At 34.2% G+C, this 26,584-nt stretch overlaps 1 protein-coding gene across 1 annotated transcript in view; it reads left to right on the top strand.

The window, feature by feature from the left end:
- gabbr1a (gamma-aminobutyric acid (GABA) B receptor, 1a) overlaps window positions 1-24,274 on the top strand; it is a 50,316-nt gene extending 26,042 nt beyond the window's left edge. The window contains exons 14-24 of the mRNA XM_042739842.1: window positions 122-185; window positions 2,296-2,373; window positions 9,454-9,604; window positions 10,417-10,549; window positions 10,700-10,816; window positions 15,788-15,895; window positions 16,117-16,210; window positions 17,657-17,784; window positions 20,712-20,840; window positions 22,681-22,824; window positions 23,732-24,274. Coding sequence (XP_042595776.1) covers window positions 122-185; window positions 2,296-2,373; window positions 9,454-9,604; window positions 10,417-10,549; window positions 10,700-10,816; window positions 15,788-15,895; window positions 16,117-16,210; window positions 17,657-17,784; window positions 20,712-20,840; window positions 22,681-22,824; window positions 23,732-23,992 — 1,407 coding nt within the window. The 3' untranslated portion in view covers window positions 23,993-24,274. The remainder of the gene's footprint in view (window positions 1-121; window positions 186-2,295; window positions 2,374-9,453; window positions 9,605-10,416; window positions 10,550-10,699; window positions 10,817-15,787; window positions 15,896-16,116; window positions 16,211-17,656; window positions 17,785-20,711; window positions 20,841-22,680; window positions 22,825-23,731) is intronic.
- The last annotated feature ends 2,310 nt before the right edge of the window (window positions 24,275-26,584 follow it).

Here is a 26,584-nt window from a genome sequence, read left to right as displayed (position 1 = left end):
CCAGATTATTGCCTTTTATTCTTCTGTTTTCATGATGAGTCACAAATGGATTTCATAAATGATGATTTTGTTTTGACGTAACGTCTTCAACCTTTTAGATTTATGCATTTGTGTTTCGTAGGGTCATGTCGTGTTTGATGCTCAAGGTTCACGTATGGCCTGGACTCTCATTGAGCAACTACAAGGTACAAAAAAAACTGAAATCCCTAAAACTGAAAATGATAATAACATAATAATGCACTTAACTGTAGGGTCACATCCTACATTTTTGTGATGTTGTATAATTGTTCACTTATGAATGAATAACCAGTACACATTTTTAAAATATTTTTTGTAAAAGTTGTTTTTGAAAAAAAAAAAGATTATGATTGTAATAACTGTGACATAATTTCTACCACACAGTTCTACTTTTGTAAATTAGTATTTTATTGTTCCCAGTCAAATTAATGTTGTTTTTTTAAGCTGTGATGTTTTTCTTAGCTGGATAGAACAAAAAAATCCACCATCCTTGTAAAAAAAAGTGCACTGAACTGTATTGAATGTGCATACTTGTATATGTATAGTATATATAAATATATTACATATGTATATACAGTGCTGGGTATTAACTGATTATAAGTAATCTGGATAACAAAATCAGATTCCAAAAATTAAGTACTTGTAATTAGATTATATTACATTTTAAGATACTCGTAATCAGACTATAGTTGCTTTTTATTGATTATATGATTACATATTAGTCACACAATAGCAATAAATGTTTAAGAATTTATCGATTGTTCTTAACTGATCTTTTTAATCTTTAAAATTTTCCTTTGTAAAATAGACCACCACTTATTCAGAAGTCTTCTAGTTTTGTGGTCATTCACACAGGCCAGTCAGGTGGCTATATTTACACAGAAAATCAAGACGCCACGCAGCACTGGATTTATGAACATTTGCATATTCCCTGTTTTCTAAAGTTGGTTAAAGGTCACATGACATGCAGGTAAAAATAAAATAGCAAGCATTTTATTTTGACTATCATTGTTGATTTATTTTTGCTTTACATTTTTATGATTTAATTATCAGCTTTTCATTAAACTCACAAACCCTCTATAATTCTTTCACACAGCTGTTTGTGAAGCCTAGACGTTTTATGCACGTCATGTTCTTAATAACAACAAATGTGATGTATTTGCTTTCTCTTTGTATTTTTATAGCAATATGGTACATGATTTTCCTATTTAAATCAATGGGATAAACGAGTTAGGTCAAAAGGAATCCAAAAGTAATCAGATTATATTACCTAAAATGTATAATATAATGGATTAAATTACTAACTACAATTTTTGTCATGTTATTTGGAATCAGTAACTGACTACAATTTGAATGAAATCTACCCAGCACTGTGTGTGTGTATATGTATATATATATATATATATATATATATATATATATATAATATGAATCATAAAAGGTCAGCTAAGTGTGTTATTGAATGCATAATTTGATTTGTGGTAGAAATTATACTGTGATGGGGGACAAACTGACAAAATTCTCCTATGATGTATTAGTGTCTACTGTTGGAGTTTGTTAATAAACAAATTAAACTAGTTAAAGTGTGGAAAGTTACTTTATGTTAGAAATAAAATGTCTAAAAGAAACTTTCTAAAAGTCCATAGGGCCTAAACTGCCTGTAGTTAAAGAAAAGTCAATTTATCCTACTTCCTCCTCATTACGTCACTGTGTCTGCGGTCGTCTTTTAGTGTTAAAGATTTCTGAATGACCCAAATTTCCTGTTTAGTTTCAATGAATGGTCTGGACTGGTGAGAGAGTCTAAGTTTTGTGTTGCGAAAGTTTGTCTACATATTACATCAAAGTCTTTGATTTCCATGAGCAAAGTTTTTCTACAATATGTTCCCTTTCAGATTAACTTTGATCAATGCAGTTGGGCTTGTCTTTTTGTTTTTTTTTCTCGACCCATTGATGCAGCTCTAAGTGGACTACTTTTCCAGATTTGTCGAGTCAGGCTTTGAAGCTTTTATTGCAGTGTTTTGTGCTAGCAAGTTTTCTTAATGTGACCTTTAGTTGACACACTGTTAATTACATGCTATATTTACACAAGAAAACTTTTAATACAAGCCTTTAAAAACATTACATTGTTCATGACATTGTCTATAGTGCAAAATGAATTCACGGACAGATGAGGGTCTCTTTGTTTCGGGTCAAGGCTGAAGAAGATGGTTTCATATGCACTTTTCTTTCAGGCTTTTCTCATCTTTCATTTAATTTCTTGCATTTTTTTCCCCTCAGGTGGGAGCTACAAGAAGATTGGATACTACGACAGCACAAAAGGCAACCTGTCCTGGTACGGAAACGACAAATGGATCGGTAAGAAAAACCAGGCTTTTTCTGCATGTCGGGACAGCTCTGTCCATTCCACTCCCGTCACCTTTCACAGCCGCGCTCGGCCCGTCGAGATTGAGGCTTACCAGTATTGATTTCTGTTAGCTCAACAATGCCCTGTCGCACTCTTTAATACATCGCTAACAATTAGCTGTCCTTTCTGCTAGAGGAGACCATACAGGCCCAGGGGAGTGGAGAAGTGGAGCCGAGGTGCCGCGGTGCCGTTCACGGCTCACTCTGACCTTTGTGCAGCTCTGTGAATTTTCTTGATTGACAAACCAGTATTGATGAAAGAGATGTAAGGCACAGAGCGGATCAAATGAAAATATGTGATGATGCTCGCCGATAAATGGGAAAGTACAACGTGTAGGAAAGAGTGTGAAATTGAAAAAGTAATTGAATCTTCTTGTGGAAAGGTAAACCAAGGTTTTGTTCAGACAGGCAGCAAAAAATCCCATTTTTTGACGTCTTTGACTCTGATCCATTAAGTTGTTTGCGGTCTTGAATAAAGGGTCAAGGCTAGTTAGCACGGTTCAGTTTGGCCCTGCTGGTGGCTCTAAAAAGCATCTTTTTCCATCGACAGGGAATCAAAATAGCTGTATTCTGTCCAAAATGTGTGTGTGTGTGTATATATATATAATATATAATATTAGTGCTGTCAAATGATTATTCGCGATTAATTGCATCCAAAATAAAAGTTTTTATTTACATATGTGTGTGTACTGTGTATATTTATTATGTAAGGGATAATGTACATCCAGCCGGTTGTTCTCGCAGATTAAACCCCGACAGGGTGATCAGGACCGCGAAGCAGAGGGGTCTTGATCAGTCTGAAGGGGTTTATTCTGCTAGAACAACCGGCTGGATGTACATTATCCCGCTTATTACACGGCTACTTGCCACATAAATAAATAATTAGACGCAAAAATACTGATTTGAGTTGAAATATTTGAACACAAAGCTTTCATGGAGACAGCAGTTGCGAGCAAGCTGCAGATTCAAACTAAATGGACATTTAAGGGAAAGGGTGCAGGCAAACCACTTATTACATAACATTTCACCACAAAATAATTAAGGAAATAAAATAATTAAGACGAAAATGTTTTAAACCTTGCCAGTTTGTTAGTTCTCTTATAATCCATTACAGCTTACAAAACAATCATAGCAAAATGTATGTGTGTGTATATATGTTTGTGTGATTATTTTTTACAATTATGATACGATTTTTCAAGTTTTTAAATAAAGTATCAAGACATTTTAGGATACTTTGAGGAATAGAAATTTCAAAACAACATTTATTTGAATTTTTTGTGAAAATGTAAATGTATTTATTGTCACTTTTCATCAGTTTAGTGCATCTTTGCTGAATAAAAGCAATATTTTCTACATTTTGTTAATGTTAACTAAAATAAAATATTAAAAAAACTTAAATTATTTTTATTTCAGCTAATTGCTAAATCAACATTTTTTTTTTAAATTTTCATTTAGTTTAACTTGATGTACTTAACTAAAAACTAAACTAAAATTAATAAAAACTATATAGACATACTAATAAAACAATAACTACTAAAAACTTACAAAAACACACAACAAAATTACTAAAACTTTAAAATTAAAATGAAACCAAAATAAAAACTAATTCAAAATATTACAAAAATGAACTGTAGTATTTACCAGTCTAGTGAAATTTACTTTCTGCAGCTTTTAATGTCAAAGCTCAGAATAGCTGTGGGGAAAAACATGTGCAACCCAATGCAAACTATATCTAAATGCTGTCTGAAACATGATTATAATAATATTTTTAGAAATATGTTTCAGTCTGAATGATCAGATTAGATGAAGTACTTTTTTTCTCGTTCAGGATGCTGTGTGACTGTCACACAAAGTGCAGTGTCTGGGAATGAATTCACTTATTTATGCTCACATTGACTGCATTTAGAGTGTACTGAATGAGCAAATGGGTGTGTGGTGTCACACTCAGCATATGCATGAATGTGTAAATAGTACAGAAATGCCGCTGACGCTTATATTGTGTCATGCGCCTCGTGAAATCATTTCCAGATTTCCATTGGCCTTTTTTGGCAGCCAGTCCTAAAAATGCAGCGTGAACAAAGCAAAAGAAACACTTTACTTTTAAAAGCGTCCTGTCAGGTGCGATGTCACCCTTAGAATGGCTTCGATAAAATATGCGTAGTTGTCGCTCAACTTGCTCCTTTTTCTGCATGGATGCCGGATACTATTCTAGTGAATCATTAACAAAAGCACCAATCAGTGCCTTCCCTATTACCTCAAAAATTGGTTTTCTGCCAAGAGATGAGAATTGAATTGCCACCACCAAAATCCTGTATTTTCTTACCCAAGAGATACAGAGGCGATTATTTGCTGGATTTGCCCGGCCCTCTTCTGTGACTCATTCTTGATTTCGGCTCTAATCAATCCTTCATGCTGTGATCCCATTGAGTGGATTCCACCAGCGTGACCGTAACAAAGCAGCACTGCCCTACATTAGACGAGTAATGACCTCACACTTCACTAGAACTTGTTTTCTGAATGGCTACAAGGTGAAGATCAATGCTGCAGGAAGAAATTTAGGAAAAAGTGAAAGATTATTATAGATGTCAATGTCAGCTTAGTGACTGAACACTGCAATTTACTGTATTTGACAGAGTGATTACAGTGTTTCCAAAGTGTATGAAATGCATTCAGATTTGAAAGTGTCTGAAGGTTTTATTATTATTATTTTTTTAAAGCACACAAGGTTGGGTTCTATAAAGTCAGAGAGTGTGTTTAGGTACTTTAGCTACATATAAAGTTATTTACATAGTTTATATAGTTAATTCTTTTTTTCTGTGGGATGGGAGTTTTGCGGATTGGATCTGTATGCTAATATCCTCCTAAAAGGTCACAAGAAATATTTCGTTTGATAACATTTATTAGATATACTCTTTTGGACTGAGAGGGTGAGTAAATGATGACACAATTGTCATTTTTGGGTGGGTGAACTATAATTTTAATTATTTATTTTATTTTTATTAATATTGAAATATGAAATTATTTCTTTAATGAAATTATGCTCACAATAATAAACTAAAACTGCCAGTAGGTGGTGGTAAATGTCTTAATGATTAAGTCATCGAGTCATTTATTCATTCGATTCGTTCAAATGGCTGATTCATTCAGGAGTGAAGTAAATGGTTCTTAATGAATGCTCCATTGAATCATTAGGCTTGTTCGACTTGAAGTGGATCATCACCATCAGACTGATCAGTGTGTGACATCAAAGTACCGCAAGAGCTATAGAGAGCAGACGGCTCCTTATGCTTTTGAATCGCTCTCACAGTATGTCATGAGCTGTTGGGTGTTGTGATGTTGTTGTTGTTTTGATTCGATTTCGATGGGCCTATGGTTCACCCAGTTCATTCAAAACATGCTTTACGAAATGAAATGCTGCTGTGTGTTGCTCGGAGATGGACAGTTCTGCTTTGTCTTTATATTTTTGTTGGCAAAATTGAGCAAAACAGACAACATTGTGTCTAAAATAACACAATATTAACTTCTTACTTACTGGACTGTTGTATAAGATCAGTATCACGTTTGCACTCGTTCGATATTGCACTTAGTCTATTGCTTGTGTGATATTACTTAACTATATGATGTAAATATGAGACAAAAACTCAAAAAAAAAAAAAAAAAATGCACTCTTTCATTAGAAAAAAATTGCCCACCTTTAATAGTTGAGCATTTTTACAGTGCAAACCTTGTCAGTGAACTATGAGGGCAAAAAATTAAGTAAATAAATAAAATAAAATAATCGTAATCGAGGTAAAATGTTCAATTAATCAAGATTTGATTTTAGATAATATCTTCCAGCCCTACAGAAGAGCTGGAGTAATGATGCTGAAAAGTCAGCTTTGCATCACAGAAATAAATGACATTTTAATATATATATTAAAATAGAAAACCGTTATTTTAAATTGTAACAGTATTTCCCAATATTACTGTTTGTACTGTGTTTTTGACCTAATAAATGCAGCCTTGGTGAGCACATTAAGGTTTGTGTGTATAAATATATATTTAATTGTGTATATACAAATATATGTATACAATAAAATATAATTGTATAGATAAAAAATTGCTTTCACACAAGACTAATATCCCATTAAGGCTTATACAAAATGTTGTCTATTTAAAACAAATGCTTTCTTCATTTAATAACGCCTGACCCCTGATTAAAAATAGCAATTAGTGATGCAGTAACTTCCTGTAACCAAAACTCAGTGCAAGAAAGCATAAATCCAAAAACCTCCAAAAAGCCATTTAACTTAATTTGACTTCATTTGCACTTCTTCCCTCATTTGCACATCCTTTTTAGCCAATCACGGCTATTTTCAGAAAAACTGAATTCACAGTTATGGCCTATTTAGTCACCCACCCCCCCATCCTTGGAGAAAAGCGGAGCATTGAGCTGGTGACATTGCTTGCCGTTTTTTGCCCTTGATAATAGCAGAAGCAGCAAATTATCTGTCCAAATAGAGCTGAACCTCCTCCTGGCATTCATTGGGTGAGATTCTCAAGCATTTGTGCAGTTTCTAATCTTTATTAAAATAAAAACGTGCCCTTTTAAACACACAACATGGTTTCTTCTGTCTTTTTGAACCATATGGCAGTGCCCTTGCTTTTCAGCAATCTCTTTGGAGCTCCTGACAACCACTTTAGCATGACTTTCTCTTCCAAATTGCTGTGGAAACTGTTGTTAAGCCAGGTCTCCATAGAAACACCCTGTCCTGATTCTTAGATCAAGGACGATGGAAGGTTTACTGTGCGAATGCATCGACTGACAGGACAGAGCTTTCTAACACACACACACACACACACACACACATTTATCTCTCACAGCATTGCTGCCATATTGCAGTAGCCGATGTCAGGTGTCATTCGGTGTTCTGACATTCGGAAAGTATCAACAAACCTTGTGTCACTTTTGACGAAGCAGAGGACCAGCTGTCTTTCACGGACACATGTCCCTCACGGTCGGCTTTCTGTTCCCAGGTAATGACACGGTTGCGTCTGATAGAGAAATACTCTCATTTAAACTGTCGTTCAGTGTTAGATTTCTGCCCGTCGCTGTCATTTGTTTGTCTTTTTCAAATAGCTTTATATGCACACGACAGCCATCATCGCTGTAATTATTGTTCCCACAGGAATCCTGTTTTTGGTTATAATTATAGTGACAGATTGAACAGCGAGAGGCGTGAATTTGTAATTTCAGTCACAGTTTCAGTAAGAGTGATAACATTACTGTAAGGAGTGAGAACATAATGCTTTTACTATGAGTTTACAATGGTGTTGTCTCTTTTTACTTATTTAAGATTGATACATAGATGATCTATGAAATTTTAAGATGACCTTGGATCATATGAAGGCTGATGGTTTAATTTACAACATGAAGAATTATTTAAACATTTGGGGAAATCCTGTATGTTCTCTTTGGGTAGATTGTAACTATTTTGTTTCAGACAAACAATGTCATTCATAAATATGTTTGGGGTCAGTATGAATTGTATTAATACTTTTATTCAGCAAGTACGCATTCAAATGTTCAAAAGTGACAGTAATGATATTTGTAATGGTTAAAATATTTAGATTTCAAATAAACGCTGTTTTTTAAACTTTCTATTCATCAAAGAATTCAAAATATTAAACAGCACAATTGTTTTCAACATTGATAATAATAAGAAAGCAGTAAATCAGAATGATTTCTGAAGGATCATGTGACAGTGGAGACTAGAGTAATGATGCTGAAAATTCAGCTTTGCCATCACAGAAATAAATTACATTTTTAAATATATTAAAGTAGATAACAGTTCTTTAATATATTTCAGAATATTACTGTTTTTACTGTAAAACAGCTTTGGTGAGCTGCTTTAAAAACATTTAAATATATCTTATCGATCCCAAACTATTGAACGCTAGTGTGTGTTAAAATTCTACTAAATTTTCAGTGGTCCACCACATATTTGTGATCAAACATAATTACTAACTAATCAATTATTTTGACTAATTATAATAGGCATATTTCTCTCAACTAATTTATGACTTAAATTATGCCATGCAACAGCAAAAATGTCCATCACACTGTTTTCAACTTAATTAAAAATAACATTGAAATTTGTATCTATTGATTTAATATTGACGTTTCTCTGCAAGAAAAGGTCTTGTCAGTATATTTATGCATATTTATTGACATTAGTTTTTTTCCTGCTCTCTCCCACTTTGATCTCCTGTCATGTACACCAAATATCTTAGTTTACAAGCCATTTACAATGTGTTCATACCAGATGCCATCATCAAAAATCCCCCCAGATATATACATTTCTTCTCATTTTGCAACATTTTGTTGTTGCAAGAGTTTCGAACAAAAAAATGAAACTGGCAAATGGCTCCCTAATCTCACACCAGCTCAGAAATATAACAACCTTCAGTCACAAATATTTGCACTCCTTGTCCTTTGTATGTTTGTTTATTAATTTTTTTTTTGTGCGTATTTGTTTGTTCTTTGGGCTAGAAATGAAAGTGTAGTACTCCCAGCTCCATTTAACACATCTTTAAATCTGTTTCACAGAATTCTGCAGACTTTCCTCCAAAACAAGCGCCGAAAGTGTGAAAAGTGTGAAAGAAGTCAGACTCCGTCTGGTCTTGCTAATGTGTGAATGCTGTGAGCTTCCTTTTCCTCTGAAATTTTCCAGACACTTGATGTGTCAAACCGGCCCAGTGGCCTTATTTCAAGAAATTTTTCTGTCAAAAAAAAAATCCATTAATATTCCCTCCCAGTCATGTATTTCTGAAGTCTGACAGCGCAGACGTAGCTAATGACTCTCTGAACTAAGCAGAAATTCTTCGCCTTTGCTCTTCGAACTGTCAATGAAGTCAATCTCTACTTTTTTTTCAGCATCTAGTGTCACGTCGTTGTGATCTATATGTCCTTACCTGCCGATCCGTTCTTTCTGTGCTTCAGAGTTTCTTTCGGTTTCTCTGATATTTCCTGACGGGTTTATTTTTTGACAGGCCTTGGCCCTCCGGCAGACCAGACCAAGGTGATTGAGGAGTTTCGTTACCTTTCCCAGAAGCTCTTTGTGTCAGTGTCTGTCTTTGCTGGGCTGGGAATCCTTCTGGGCATAGTTTGCCTTTCTTTCAACATATACAACAGTAGCGTCAGGTTAGTAGCCTGTGTTCATAAGATATCCACATGCAAGAGATTGGAAATGTAGTAAAATCTTAAAATTAAAAGTAATTTTAGAATTATTTTGTGCATTATTTTGTGTTTAGAATTATTTTGTGTAGGTCAGTATGTCACACTGCAATTTCAATGTGTAATTTTTGTCATTTTACTTCACGAGCATTTATTTTATTTTATTTTATTTTATTTTTTGTTAACCCATTGTTAACAAAGGGATTTTGTTTTAAGCAAAATCAGTCAAAGTTGTGTTGAAGTTTATGGCTAAAATATATGTATGTATATAAAAACAGTTTGCCAGTGGGATTGGAACATTTAAAAAAAATACTTTATTCAAGAAATACTGCCTGAAAATAAGTCATTAAGTTATTATCTTACACATATTTTCTCCAAGTAATTTTATCTTATTTTAAGAGTTGTTAGATATTTTTACTGAAAAAGAAAAGCAAAAATAATTAAGAAGTTGTTTGCAAAGCTGGATCACATTGTGGCTGGTTCACAAAATGCTCTGTGCTAAAATGTGGCACGCAAATCATTATGACTGAAATGAAATGATCGTGGATAAAGGTTTTAATAAAACCCAATTTGAACTGGGGAGGAAACTGAGCTGGAGAGAAAGGTTTTGACACTCTTATTTTAGAAGATGAAGGAAAATGAGATTTTTCACGATTTTATGACTCCCTTTACTCCCATGACTATAACAAAATAATATTTCAGCCTAGCATAAAATGTTTTGGACTTCTCATTTTGAAACAGTGTAATATATCTGTAGTCTGTTGTAACTCTTCTGACAGATACATTCAGAACTCTCAGCCCTATCTGAACAACATGACGGCGGTGGGTTGCGTGCTGGCATTAGCAGCTGTCTTTCCTCTGGGCATCGATGGCCTCCATATCCAAAGATCACAGTTCCCCGTGGTGTGCCAGGTAGTGTCGTAAATGTTATACTCACTTTTTTATTGCCGTTTCCTCTCATTCAGCCTTGACCTTTGAGCAAGATGAAGATTTGTTGTAAAAAACTAATAGCTGCTTTGGAGCTGAGCTCCCAAATGAACTCTGTCTCTCATTCTTTTGTAGTTTCGCCTGTGGCTGCTTGGACTAGGCTTTAGTTTAGCCTATGGCAGCATGTTCACCAAGATCTGGTGGGTTCACACCGTCTTCACCAAGAAAGATGAGAAAAAAGAGAAGAGAAAGGTAAATCATTTGAATGGGTAAAAAAATGTACCTTGCCTATAAAGGGATGGTTTACCAAAATAAGAAAATCTGCCATCCTTTACTCATTTCTCGCATATTGTTTTAAATCTGTATGATTTTTTTTTTGCAAATTTACACAGAATGATAATATTTTAATTATATAAATCTATCTATCTAAGCACCCTCAAACTAAATCAATAGCCCCCTCAGTTAAAGCCGTATTAATGGCATTTCATTGCAGATTTGGCAAACTATCCAGTGCACTATGGTTTGCGCTCTGGAGATCGGTTTCTGTTTCAATAGTCTATGTTTTTGCAGTGTTGAGCAATGTAGCCAATCACAGACATATCTGTTGATTTTTTTGAATCAGAAGTGGTTTTTTTTTCAGGTATTGTGTTCAGCAGGAATCATAGCAATGGATGCTACTTATATACAGTGTATATATATATATATATATATATATATATATATATATATATATATATATATATATATATATATATATATATTAACTTACTGAGGCTGTTTATTTGTGTCCTCAAGTATTGATGACAAAATTTGGGTATCAATCCAACCCAAAAGCATAGTTTTAGAAAGGTGAATTCTGCAACTTATATACTACCGGAACCGGCTATATATATATATATATATATATATATTTATATATATATATGTGTGTATGTGTATATATACATATATATGTATGTATGTATATATAATGTTATATACACACACACACACACCTGAATATAGACATAAAAAAACTAAATTTACAAAAATGCACTATGAATTAGGATGAAAACATATATACAGTATATATATATATATATATATATATATATTAGTGTTGTCAAAAATATCGATATTTCGATAAATATCGATAATGAAATATCTGAACGGTACCAATACTAATTTCCCGAAGTATCGATACTAGCCGCGCTTTCACTTTCACTTCTCTCCAAAGGTGCGTTGACAACCACCACACGCGCACGCGCACTCGCACTCGCACTCGTCTCATTCGCTCTGGTTAGCAAAAGTGAAGTGAATGGAAAGATGGCGAGTGCAACGCCCTCGCGACCGGCTTTGGTTGATAAGGAACACAGCAGGAGTGCTATCTGGAAAGAGATGCTACAGAACAGTGCTTACAAAAGGCGCTAACACCACTAATATAGTAAAGCACCTGAGAGACCGACACACGGATCTGTATAAAGAATTTCTCGAGGTTGGTATTATTATTATACATTACTGACACTCTATCCTCCAATTTGATACTGTTAAGAGCTTTGACACATTCTGTATTGTTAAAAGCACTATATAAATAAAGGTGACTTGACGACTTCATGTCGATCCAGTGAGCACTGTTTTCGCGTGTGATGCACGCACGTTTGCGCTTAAATCTGTTCATCAAATAACGTTAATGTATTAACCAGCTTTTATGACCGATGAGCAATGCATCTGTTACAGTATATTTTAATCTTTGATAACAGTAGGTATTAGGTAATAAAAATATAACGGATCATGTTAGCTCTGGTCCTATGAAAAAAATATTAACAAATAGAACTTTGGATTTTAATTAGTACATGTATTAGTGAATGTTAGTTTAAATCAACTTTTAACTTTGATTAACAAATGTTTTGTAAGTATTTTTCATTGCTTATTCATGTTAACAAATATCTATTACCATTAACCTAATTTCTTAGATTAGTTCATTCAGTTCATTTTTAAAGGTGTGGTCTATGAGACTCGACCTGCAACAAAAAACAACACAATCACAACCTACACTACCAGCTGTGTCAATCTCACTCACCTCTGTAGAGAAAATCTGCATAAAACTGCAGCAACAGATTCCATTTAATTATTTTGTTTACTAATTTGATACTTGATGCATAAGATTGCACTGATTTTGTGTTTTTGCTTGAAGTTTAAGTATCTTTTGTTGACATTGTGATTTGATTTTACTTGGAAATACAAAAGATTGCACTTTTTTTTTTTACTTGCACTTTATTGGTTTTTGAATGTTTGCAATCTGAGAGGCTTTTGAACAAGTGCATTACCTCAGGACATTTTTGTTAATGTAAAATATATGTTCTTGACTTGTTATATTTAGTTTTAAATAAAAAAAATAACCCCTTAATATTGTGGCAGTTTTTTTCTCCATGGTATCGAAAATGGTATCGAATATCGATATTTTTCAAGGTATCGTATCGAAGTTAGAAATTCTAGTATCGTGACAACACTAATATATATATCCAAAAACTGTGACACTGTAAAATTTTGCTAAAAATTTGCTTGTGCTCCACAAAAGAAAGAAAACTGTACAAGTTTTGAATGACACGAGGTTGAATAAATGATGACAAAATTTTCATTTTTGGGTGAACTGAGTAATGAATTTTAAAATATATTACATCTAGTCTAATTAGAATGATGACAGGGCTTGTAGGCTTTGCACAAGACTTTGCATTTTTCAGTAACCCCTTAATTATTTTCAGATAATTTTGCAGAATCTGCAGATGTGACGAGCAGCGTGCTCACGTTGTGCAGCGCTGCTGAAATTCACTGTTATCTACTGCATATTAAAGAATCCAGCACCGCTGACTCTACAGCGTTAGATGAAGTTTCCCAGCATGAAATAGAGAAGAACCTCCCCCTTCTCTATCTTATTCTTGCTGCGAGAAGTTCTGTCCATTTCTTCCTTACACAACACAAACACACTATTAGTATCTTGACACTTGTGTTCGCTCTGATCCCGTGTCCTAAAGCAATAAGACACGGCTCTAGGGAAACCCTAAGACCTCATCAAACGACAACCAGATTACCCCAGCTATGGAATATGGATGAATATGGATGAGCATTAAACTTCTTTTACAGAAAACCGACCTTCAGGGGGTTTTATTATTCAAGCGCTCTGCACGACGAATCGAGATGACTTTCAACTCTCCCGATGTCCGTAATGGGGCAATTTGCCTAAGTGGTTCGACAGCACTTGAAGAAAGTTCTGCGCTCAGGCAGAATGTGGTAGAAACTGGGGGCTCTTGGGTCATTTGATGCCTTCACGCCGATTAAGGGAGAGAGAGAGAGGAGAAAGTGTGCAGTGAGGCTCGGTTCTATCCCGTTTTCCCAGTCTGACGGCCCGGAGGGAGCCTGCGGCCATGGATTAATGGATGGAATTGCAACTGAAAATAAGTCCACATTTGTAACACATGACTTTCGTCATGTTTGCTGATGATTGGCATTCTGCTTTCCTGTTACCCACCATGCAGTGGAGTAAACACAATTTTTAAGGTGTCAGAGCAATTCCGTCATTTACCTTGACAGGAAAATAAACGTGTTATTCAGAACAGCACCTCGAATGCGGTGATTCTTAAGAAGAGTTCTGTCGCTATTTACTCACCCTTGATTCGTTCCAAACCCATATACTTTTACTTTTTTTTTTCTGTGGAACATAAAAGTAGAACTTATTTGAAGAAACTTTTAAAAGCTCTTGTCATGCAATGACTTTCATACTCCAAAGAGAACAAATAAATCACCATTAAAGTAGCTCATATGGATTATATGCTGTATTTCATGTCTTAAGGTCCTAGCACACTGTGAGTCCAAAATTTTAGTATGCATTTTTTTTCGTATTCATCATCCTGTCTTACCGAAATTCTTACTATGGATGTGAAAATGCTGAAAATCGAACCTGATCTGATTTTTTTTTATGACAGTTAAAACTTTCAGAGGCAGTGTGTAAACGTGAGGTTGTATTTATTTTTTTAATGTGCGAAAATATTGGACGAGAATTTCGTACTCCATGTGCAAATACATTTACAGTAGTTTTGTGTAAAACTGACCAAAATTTAAGTCACTATTTACTGATAATTGTTTTTGCGTAAATCTGTTTCTCAAAAAAAAAAAGCCATCGTAATGCTTTTATGATGTATTTGTTGTGTTTTTTGGCCTTTTCCTTTAGGTTTTTTTTTTTTACCATGCTGTTTAATCTTTTCCACTAATGCCTGCAAAAGGAATCATGTTTACCCAAATTGCGATTATGGATTATGAAGATTATAAAATAGTCACAAGAAAACGTGTCTTTTAGGGGTGCACGATAAATATCGGCCGATAATTAATGCGCATAAAGCCGGTTATCTAATCTGTGTAGTAACAGCTGCTCTATGTGAAATCACGCACCTGATGGAATTTACTGCTGATTAGAGAACTGGTTTTACTGACGAGATGCGCATTAATTATCAGCCGATATTTATCGTGCACCCCTAGTGTCTTTCTACTGAGTTGTACTCATAAGCTACATGCAATAAACACCCAAAGTGTAGTTTGATTCATAATCAAATGACTGTGACTTATGATTTGATTCAATAGCAAATGACTTTTTAAATCTGTTATTCTAAGGAACTGTTTAGAAAGATTTAAACAAAAGATAATGGTTTGAAGTTTGAATCATTCACTGAAATAGCTCACTGAATCAGTCAGGGTGGTTACTGAATCAACATATGACTCACTGAACAGTAATACATTTCTGGGATCAGGTTTTATCTGTTTTGAAATCAGCTTTTAAAGCTGGGATCGAAATGATTTTTTTAATGTTTTTTTTAAAAAGTCTCATGTTCACCAAGGCTGCATTTATTGGATCAGAAATACAGTGAAAACAGTAATGCTGTGAACAATAATATAATGTCCATTATTAATCCCTTCCACAGTACCCCCATTCATATTAACTCAGATGAACAGAAGAACAATAAATATTAAATATATTTTTAATTTTAAAGAAAATATATATTTGAAACGCATAAATATTCTACAAAACTTTCTGCTTTTGTGTTCCACAGAAAAAAATGTCTACAACTGCTGTGACCATGCATAAATGTAACTTTTATTTCCCCCTTTACATTATAGCAGTTTCTTGTTAGCGTCTTGATATTTTGCAACTGTGTATCATTGACTAACGATTACGGTCTTGTTATTTCACCGCAGCATTTGGAGCCGTGGAAGCTGTATGCGACCGTTGCAGTTCTGCTGGCTATTGATGTTCTCTCTCTGCTTATCTGGCAGATCATGGACCCTCTGCACATAACCGTGGAGGTGTGGTGACACTTTATTTTTTCTTGTTGTTACTGTAATTTTTATGATGTGTTTCCTCCGAGATGCCTTGGAAATTTCTGCCGAGCAAGCTCACGGAAGTAGGTGTTAATGGTGAAGGATTGTAGTGCAGTGCTCTGCTGCATTGACCTCAATCTCTGTCCTTTAAAGTGAAAATTTAAATCTCTGTCCAGCTCGCTCTCTTGTTTTCTCCCTTTAAGCAGAAGTTCACTAAAGAGGCTCCTAAAGAAGATCTAGATGTGTTGATTCAGCCTCTTCTCGAGCACTGCAGTTCAGAGAAGATGAACACGTGGCTTGGTAAGTATCCAGCACTCACTCACTCTGTCCACAGTCTTCTTAGTGCATTTTTATTAATTTGAAAAAAAACCCTAATCTTGAGTATTAAAGTTTGTTGTGAAACTCAAGAATATAAATATATCATAACGATAATAAACATGATTTTTTTTTTTGCATAATTTACATCAATATTTTTCCTGTGCACTGTGCATTTGATACCCCTGGTCTATTTTCATTTTATTTATTTATATATATCTAGGGGTTTAATTATCTATATTTCTGCTTCTCGTTCTACACTTCAGTGATACAGTCTGTCTTGGAAATTTAAATTAATAATTTGTTATATGCTCAAGAGTTTTTTCCAGTTCATTTTGTATTCCTCTCACCATTCCACAACTCATTCTTTCCCTCTCTCGTTCTCTCTCTCTCTCACTATCTCTTTCTCGCACTTTTCCTCTTGCTCTGACTTCCTATCAGAGCGCCGCAGTGTAAAATTAAATTTTGTGGGTCAGTGCCCAGGTCTGGATCTCATAGCCAGACTCTCTCACACTGTACAGGAAGATAATATTACAGAGAAAAAAAACTTTCCTTGAACTCAAAACGAGATTAAACTCTTTATGTGACTTATTAGTCCCTCTCTACTCTCTCACTTCCTTTATCATTCTTTCTCTTTTCATTTATTTATTGTTTTTGTATGTTCATTTGTTTCAGAACTTCCTAAAAATGGACATAAAGACAGGACAGAGATCATCTATCTTCTCAAACATGTCATATGTCACTTTTTTAGGGCCTGAAAGATTTTTGTTTCACTCCCAAAGCTCTTAGTTTCCAGTGTGCATCAGTTAAATATAATCATTACAAAGAACTGGTTCAAATGTTACAACAAAGCCTACACTTAAAACCATCACATATGTGACCCTGGACCACAAAACCAGTCTTAAGTGTCAATTTTTCGAAATTGAGATGTATACATTATCTGAAAGCTGAATAAATAAGCTTTTCATTGATGTGTGGTTTGTTAGGATAGGACAATATTAGTCCGAGATACAACTATTTGAAAATCTGGAATCTGAGGGTGCAAAAAAAATCTAAATTCTGAGAAAATCACCTTTGAATTTGTCCAAATGAGTTCTTAACAGTGCATATTACTAATCAAAAATGAAGTTTTGATATATTTACGGTAGGAAATTTACAAAATGTCTTCATAGAACATGATCTTTATTTAATATCCTAATGATTTTTGGCATAAAAGAAAAATCGATAATTTTGACCCATACAATGTATTTTTGGCTATTGCTAAAAAATATACCCCTGGGAGTTAAGACTGGTTTTGTGGTCCAGGGTCACATATATCTCAAGTAGCACAGAAATAGAAAGCATACAGTTTCATCGTGAGACATTATCTTAAGCCAACCTCCGAGCTTTAAGAGCACTCACTACAGTGTACGTAATGCTTTCTTCCTTCAGGTGTGGTGTACGGCTACAAGGGACTTCTGCTACTGTTGGGAATCTTTCTGGCCTACGAGACCAAGTCCATTTCCACGGAGAAGATTAATGACCATAGAGCGGTTGGCATGGCCATTTACAATGTAGCTGTAAGTCTCACTGCTGGCTATTTCTATATTCACAGCACATAATGTTTTTATAGTGTAGCCTAACCGTTGCTGACAGCCAGGAGATACACATTTGGCTGTTTCATCTAATATATAGCTATATATATATCATATGAATATTGTGCCCTTACAGCCAGAACTATTCAACTATTATATCTTCCCCAGGAGTTTAACAGCCACAATATGTGACTCCTTTATAAATATATGACAGAAGGCTAAGTTAATTGTGAAACTGCTTATAAGCAGTGGCAGAAACTTGCATAAGCAATATACGCTGTCGCCTGGAGCTGAAGCAGTTTCTGGGGTGGTATTGTGCTGCTCGTCTGTCTCATTGAAAATGAATTGTGAGTCAGCAGGTGACTATCTCCAAGCAGCTCCCAGTGTTTTACTTGCCGCCCCCTCTCACTTCAAATGCTCTCTGTCTGCATTGTAGAAGTAGTATAGACAGTTCGCTCATGAAAAATGTCTCTGCTAGAAGACAAAAATGAAATCACAAAGTTTTTCAAATCACAAAATGTAATGTTTTTTTTTTTCTTGAAAGAAATGAATACTTCCCCAGTGATGCATTACACTGAGCAAAAGTGACAGTGAAGACATTTCTAATGTTGTCTACAAAAGATTTCCAATAAAAATACATATTGTTCTTTAAAACTTTCTATTCATCAAAGAATCCTAACATAGTATCAGTTTCTGCAAAAAATATTAAGCAGCATGATTGTTTTCGAAATTTGTTTTAATTTGTAATAATTGTTTCCTGAAAAAAATAGGATTCCACAAAAATATGAAGCAGCACAACATTTTTCAACAAGATTTTAGTAATGATGCTGAAAATTCAGCTTTGCATCACACAGGAATAAATTACATTTTAAATGATATTAAAGTAGAAAGCAGCTATTTTAAATTGTAATAATATTTCACAGTATTACGTTTTTTATTGTATTTTTGATCAAATAAATGCAGCCTTGGTAAACATAAGAGACATATTTCAAAAACATTAAAATAAAATTAAATTAAAATTATCAGACCCCAAACTTTTAATCAATAGTGTATAATAGCTTAAAGTTGCTATTTTATTTAGTTTCTTACTCCTTCCTGATTTTAACTTGACCTTTATGACTTATTAGTGAAATTATTCATATAAATATAACATTTTGTATTTACAATTAAATTCAAGAGACTTTTTATGTTTTTATTTTTAATTTATAGCTAGTGATTTATTTTGTGTGGTAAGGTTAAAAAGTATTTAAATTATACTATGTGTGTGTGTGTGTGTGTGTGTGTGTGTGTGTATATGTTTATATGTATTTATATATATATATATATATATATATATATATAGAGCATTTTTATGATTTATTCATTTTTATATAATTTAAATATCATTTCAATTAAATTAGTGTATTAAAATGATCTATAACCTATAATAAAGTCTCAATGTGGAAACAAGATAATAGCTATTGACGTAATGCTAATTTTAAGTGTATTTATTTTTGCCAAAATCAACATGCTCGCCTTGTTTTTGTGCCTTTTTTAGCAGTTTTTGAATGAAGTGTTGATAACTGGCATTTTGTGCTTCACTCTGAATTGCTCAACTGCTTGCAAACAGTTTGATTCCGGCAATAACTCCAAGTGCTTTGCAGGCTGATTTGCATAATTGCACCCATTTGCTCAAACTCAGAATAAAACATCCTAATGAGGAAACAAGTAACACTTCACTGGTAATGCAAACGCTTTACGTCAGTCCTACAGCTATTTTACATAAAGATCAGATTAAGTCTCAGAACGGCACCACGTTTCCGCCATGTGTCAGTAATAACATGCCTGCTTTGATGCTACTCCAGGGTTGTTGGGTTGATCAAAAACAAAGGATTTGATGTCTGTTTAACAGTGATGCAAGATTCAGAAACGTGTCTGTAAAAATGTCACCAGGGAAAGTACAAATCTGATCTACGTACAGCAGAAAAAGTCTATTTTTGTTGAGCTCTCTAACGTAACGAGCAGATTACTTTCCATCAGCCGATGTTTTTGTGATTGGTAGAATAGCACAGAGTAGCTCATATCGCTCCAGTGCTGTTGAGGTCAGAGAGGAAATAGACTTGTGGTGCTTTGACTCCGGACAGTCAGACTGTTCATTGCTTGTTATCTGTCTGTAGAGTCATTCTTGGCCGTTGAAGGTAAATAGCAGTTATTTTTCCACACTGTTCGCCAGATATGACATCTCCACTCATCATATAAGATATCCATCTCTCTGCCGCCTGCTATGAGTGTTTCGACAAAATGACCTCTCTTTTTCATCAACAGTTCTTGCTGTCTCTCTTTCATTTCTGTCATGCTCCTTCCTTTTTTCCCACTACAGTATCTTTATCTCATCACTTCTCAGTTCTCATTCACACTGTTTCTGCTCTGTAAGTTAATTTTTTCTTACAGTTAATTTATGCCATCTAGTGGTGATGATAGTTTGGTACACAAAGGCCTTGTTAAGATGGCAATTTATTTACAAATCTGTAAAAAAAAAAAAAAAAAAAATATATAAAAAAAATTCTAAAGTGCATTTAGAGTTTTCTTTTGTCTTAATAGCAAAACAAACACATGAAATCAGATTTTTACAAACCCGATCAAGACCACATTTGTAAATGGTTTAAAAAAAAAATTTAATCACGTGCAGAATGACAGTTAATCTAATTTCTTTTAATTTTAATTTTAATTTTAATTTTAATTTTAATTTTAATTTTAATTTTAATTTTAATTTTAATTTTAATTTTAATTTTAATTTTAATTTCTTAAGTGAGTCCTAACAATCTGGTTTAAGTTATATCTTCATGTTATATCTTCACATTTTTAGTTTTATCTTCACAGTTATAGATTCACATTATTAACGTTCTTCTCTTTTTATTTTATTCTGTCTCCAGGTGCTGTGCATGATTACTGCTCCGGTGACCATGATCCTCTCTTCTCAGCAGGATGCTTCATTTGCATTCGCCTCTCTGGCCATCATCTTCTCTGTCTACATCACCCTCGTGGTGCTCTTTGTGCCCAAGGTACAAGCACCCAAATAATCCCCTGCTTCATATCACTTCCACATTCACGCCTGTTTATGACACCAATATTTTGTCTGATTTCGGTTCTTTCCCTTGCTGCAGTTTCATTTTTTGTCACTGCATAAGTGCACTAGGTTTATGTTTTGATCTCAGCAAGAGATACTGTTTCCTCAGAATAGTAAAGTTATCTTTATCTTAGAGAATTTTTTTTTTATTACACAGTGCTGGTCAATCATAGTATTATGCTGTGAAATATTTTTAATATATATTGTATTTATATTGTATAATGCCTGTTGAACTCTAAGTGTCATGTGAAACATATTTCTGCTAGTTTCTCTTATATCGCTCTGTGGTAGTGTTAAGTAATATATTATCATTTTTAATTGAATTATAGAGGATATTAGACTGTGCCATCATTGTTTAAACTCTGAGGGAGATCCTTTACTTCATTTCATTTAGTTGTTTTCTTTGTTAATTAGTTTGAACAGTTTCCTTATTTTGATTGAGGTAACTGGTTGTATTATGTCAGTTAATGTTAAAGCATATGTTATGAATATTATTGTTATTAGGGGTTTAGCTGTTAAAGTGCTATTGGATTGTTTACCCTTAACTTTTGTTAGGTATGCACCGTTATGCGCCCTCAATCCGCACTGCTGCCAGGTCCACAGCAGACATTTACCAGACAGTCAAAGCGGCATTACGTCACAAAAGTGCAGACACAGAGGAAGACCGCAAGGGTTTAGGGTGCCATTTGGGACAGGGCCCTAGAGGTTGTTGGTGCTACATGGCCAGTCTGTAGTTCACTGGTTTCATTAAACAAGTTTACCAAATAAGCTAGGCTTACTTCAGTTAGTTTGACATATTGTCAGTTGATTTGGTTCAAAATAAGTCAGACTAACTGAAATAAGCATGGCTTATTTGGTAAACTTGTTTTATGAAACAGGCCCCTAGGCTGATTCCAGTTCTTCCTTTGTTTGTATTTTTGTTTTGTTGCTTTGTTAGCAGGGCAGATTTATTCTTTGTAGGCCTGTTTAATTTCAGTTATTTTTCTTTATCTTGAGTTGAGTTTGTTTGGACTATGTTGGATTGGATTTATGGGTTTGATTATCATTTTTGCTTTTTTATTTTCTTTTATGGAATAATAAATGATCCAATTTTGCCCACAACCATCCTGCTGGCTCTTGGCCACCACCACAATTATGATTGATAAATATTGAATATTATTTGTGTTTTTTAATCTTAAGTTTTGTTATTTTTATATTTTCAGTTTTCAATGTTAATTTTTTTTTTTTAGTATTTGTATGTGTTTTTGTCATTTTTATAGTACTATTTAGGTTTAATTTATTGTAATTTATTTGGATTTATTTAACTTGTAGTTTTTATTCAATTCCAGTTAATCATTTTAATGCCTCAAATTATTTCAGTTAGTAGCCAACTAACATTTAATTTTTTTAATTTATACTTTCCATGTAATATTTCGGTTTAATTTTATTTCAGCTTTATTTTTCAATTAATTTAAGTAGTTTTGTTAGTTATAAATAATAACCCTGCTATGCAGTCTCTTCTCATATAAGTTAAATAATATCTCAGATCAGTATTTCATGTCCATTTATTTATTTATAAGCTAAGTAGCCATGCAATAAGCTAAATAATGTACAAAAACAGAACTTTATCACAGAATAAACCCTTCAGGGTGATTTATTTTGTGTCTGGCTAGCGGTAAATGATCCCTTACTTATTACCCGCATCACCCATATGAACTATTGATTTCACTGACATTTCATAAATTCAGCAAACGCTCCCTGCGGTGTCTCATAGACTTTAACGGTTGTTTCTGCAGATACGGCGTTTGATCACTCGTGGCGAGTGGCAGTCAGAGCAGCAGGACACGCTGAAAACCGGCTCGTCCACCAACAACAACGACGAGGAGAAGTCAAGACAGCTGGAGCGCGAGAACAGGGAACTCCAGAAGATCATCCAAGAGGCATTTGTCATTCAAGAATATCATTTCTCCCTCCATCCGTCACGTCCTCTTCTCCGCATGTGCACACAACTTGAGTCTTAATTGACACCATAATAGATTAACAAATGAACACATGGAATGGGATCCCAGAAGGACAGAATGAATTATTGAAATGAAATCCTACTCGTCCTTGTCTTTGACCTTCTGATTTGTTCATTCATTAAGGCCAGAATATGCTTTATATATAAGGAAATATACACTGCATTCCAAATTATTATGCAAGTGACATATCAATAGGATTTCGGTGCAATATTTGTTTGTGTTGTTTATCACATCTTTTTAGATAACTGGTATCAATCTCAGACAGGTTTGGTCAATAGTTTGCCAGGTCTTCTTAGGTAAATGGAAACCCTAATTAAAGAGGTTGTTCCACATTATTGAGCAAGTCACAGTGCTCATGAAATATGGTGAGGAAGAAAGATCTTTCTGAAGATGAAAAGTATGAAACAATGCAATGTCTTGCAAAAGGCATCAAAACAAGCAATATTTCGTGAAAAGCAAATAGAAATTATTGAACTGTCAAAAGATTTGTGAGTGACTTAGAGCACAGAAGATCTTGGTCAGATAAAGATTTATTAAGGAAAGTTTCTGTCAAACAAATGAACTGTATTGTAATGCCAGCTGTAAAAAAGCCCCTGCTGAGCAAACCTCACAAAGAGAAACCTGCAGAGAAACCTCCTATTGATAGGTCACTTGCATAATAATTTGGAACGCAGTGTATATGCTAAAGGAAATGTCGAAAGAATAGTTGAAATCTTTTACTCAGCCTCATGTGGTCCCATACAGTGTGACTTACTTTCTTCTGTGGAACAAAAATGGAGAAGCTGAGAAGATTTATAAATATAAATACCATTTTTTTTATGTGCAGAAGGAAGAAAGAGTGACGGAGCTGCGGAATCAGCTTGCACAGCGCCAGGCCTTGCGTTCTCGCAGACGCCCGTCTGTCCCGAATCAGAACCAGAACCACAGCGTCCCGTCGTCTCATGCCGAACCCCCCAGCTACTCCCCCGCAACAGACAAACAGTCCCTGCCTCCGTCCTTCTCCAATTCTTCCGACCTGTACCAGGGCGAGGGCAAACTGAGCCGAAACAACTGCCACAACAGCCGTCTGCCCCTGCTGTACAAATGAGTCCGGGATGGTGGAATCTCATGAAGGCAATGTAAAGTTGGGTCTGTAGTTTATGTACTTTATTTTGAAGTCGATGAGTTTTTAACTCCACTTTTGGATTCCTGACCCTGACTTTCTAATTGTTCACTTTTGATAACTCTATCTCAGTTATAAAAGCACATTATTTGTTTTTGTAATCCACTTTCTGCTCCAACTACTCTACCATTCAAAGGTTTGGGGTCAGTAAGATTTTTTTTATTTTTTTATGTTTTTGAAAGAAATCACTCACGAAGGCTACATTTATTTGACAGTAAAAACAGTAATATTGTGAAATATAATTACAATTTAAAAAACTTTCTAGTTTAATATATTTTAAAATTTAATTTATTCCTGTGATGCAAAGCTGAATTTTCAGCATCATTACTCCAGTCTCCAGTGTTACATGGTCCTTCAGAAATCATTCTAATATGCTGATTTGCAAGAAATATTTATTATTATTATCATCAATGGTGAAGACAATTGTGCTGCTCATTAGTTTTGTGGAAACCATTATACTGTACATTTTACAGGATTCTTTGATGAATAGAAAGTTCAAAAGAACAGCTTTTATTTGATCTTTTGTGACATTATAAACATACTGTCACTTTTAATCAATTTAATGCATCCTTGTTGAATAAATATATTAATTTCTTAAAAAAAAAAAAAGCTTACTCACCCCAAAATTTTAAATGCTAGTGTATAAGTAAACAAAAATTCTGTTGCACAGTCATTGAGTGTGGTGCTTTCAGACAATAAAAACCAGTGATGTCAGGAAATGGTAATCAAACCTTCTGAATAGCACAAATAATAATTTCATATGTACTTGTCCTTTAGGTTATGTTGAGGCATTTACAATGGAAGAAGGATTTAAAAGCAAAAATGTGAAGCATTTAAAAAAAATATTCTGTCAAAACGTGAACATTATTTGAGCTGTAAAGTTGTTTAAACTAATTTTACAGGATTTTTTTTTTTTGTTTTTTTTTGTGATAGCAACAGTTTATTATACTAAAATCATTTACTTCTGAAAAGCAGTGAAAATTTAAAATCAACAGTCAAATGGAAATTTCAATTTAAAAATCTGTTTACATTTCACCTTGTAATGTTTAATCAAAATGTCAGAAATAGATCTAAGTTAAATCAATCAACAACCAATTCATAGAACTAAGTTTCACACTATATATATATATATATATATATATATATATATATATATATATATATATATATATATATATTTTAGTTTTTGGTAATCCAGTACTTTTATAAATACTTTTGTTTCATTGTGAATTGTTTTAAATGTTTAGGCCCATTCACTTCCATTGGAAATGCCTCACTATAAGCCAAGTCTTCCTTGCTTTAAAGAAAAAGAGGGTCAAATGGGGATCAATTTTGCTAATGAATATTGTCAATTGAGCTAAACTTGTACTGAACCTGTAATGTTCCTTTAAGAGAGTATTAACGTAAAGGCCAGATAGACTGCTGTCCAAATGCTAGAGAGTGACTTGAGTCAGGTTTGTGCTCTGTCATTATTGTGCCCTTGACCGTAGCACTTAAATCGGAGTTCTTCAAGGGGAACTGACTGTTTTTGCAATTGGACCTCCGTAAATCCCTTCGGATAAAGCGTCTTTTAAACACTAGGACAGGGGTGTTTAGGAAGGATTGTGTGGGTGCTGGAGCCAGACCTGCTCTCCGTGCTTCGCTTAGCATCTGACGAGACTGTCACTTTAATGAGACAGACCTTGCGTTGCACCAGCAGACGGTATCAGATGAATTGTTCTCTCTCTCATCCAGTTCACAAAGGAAATGAGACAAGGTTTTAGCCGAACCTGTGATTTACTTACTCCTAAAGGTATTTGACCCGAGTCTGGTCGATACTCTATTTTCCTCGTATGCTTTTTCTTCCTTAATCCCTTCGGCCATGTGCCAGGGTGCTTTAATGGCTTTTCTGTCCTTGTCTCAACCTCTCCGACTCCCGTTTTTTACAACCGTAGTAGTAGAAGTGAAGTGGAGTGAAATGGAAAAGATAAAAGAATAATTTGTTTTGGTCTGGACTGTACAAATCAAGCATTGGTTTGTGTTTTCCTTCTATTATCATACAGTCGTGATGCAAGATACTTCTGATGGGATCAACTCTAAAGGCTTATTTGTTTGTCAAATCATCTGTGATGTTTGTGATTTGTGTGTTACGTCACAGTTTGAGTAAAAAACAAGCACAGGCCTCTTAAACAGCTTCTTTAGCTTTTGCACTTTGGGGCCAAATTTATCAAACAAACACACAACATTGTAAGAGGATTTTTAATTCATGCATTTTATTTTTTTTTTCTTTATCAATTCAAGACCAGTACTTTGTCTGTGCAATATTTATTTATTTACTTATTTGAGGTAATTTATTATTTCATTTTGTATCATATATTGATAGTTTAAAAATTATTTTATGCCTCTTATGAGTGACAGTAGACAGTATTGCGCTCTTCACAAATGTCTTTTTCCATATTATGAATTTCTTCCTACCAAATTCAAGGCCATTGTTTGGTCTGTGCAGTATTTTTATTTATTTATTTATTTATTTATTTT

This window comes from Cyprinus carpio, chromosome B15 (genome assembly GCF_018340385.1).
Source record: "Cyprinus carpio isolate SPL01 chromosome B15, ASM1834038v1, whole genome shotgun sequence".
In the NCBI taxonomy this organism is placed as follows: Eukaryota; Metazoa; Chordata; class Actinopteri; order Cypriniformes; family Cyprinidae; genus Cyprinus; species Cyprinus carpio.
The sequence above is the reverse complement of the archived record's forward strand: the minus strand, read 5'-3'. Positions and strand labels throughout refer to the sequence as shown.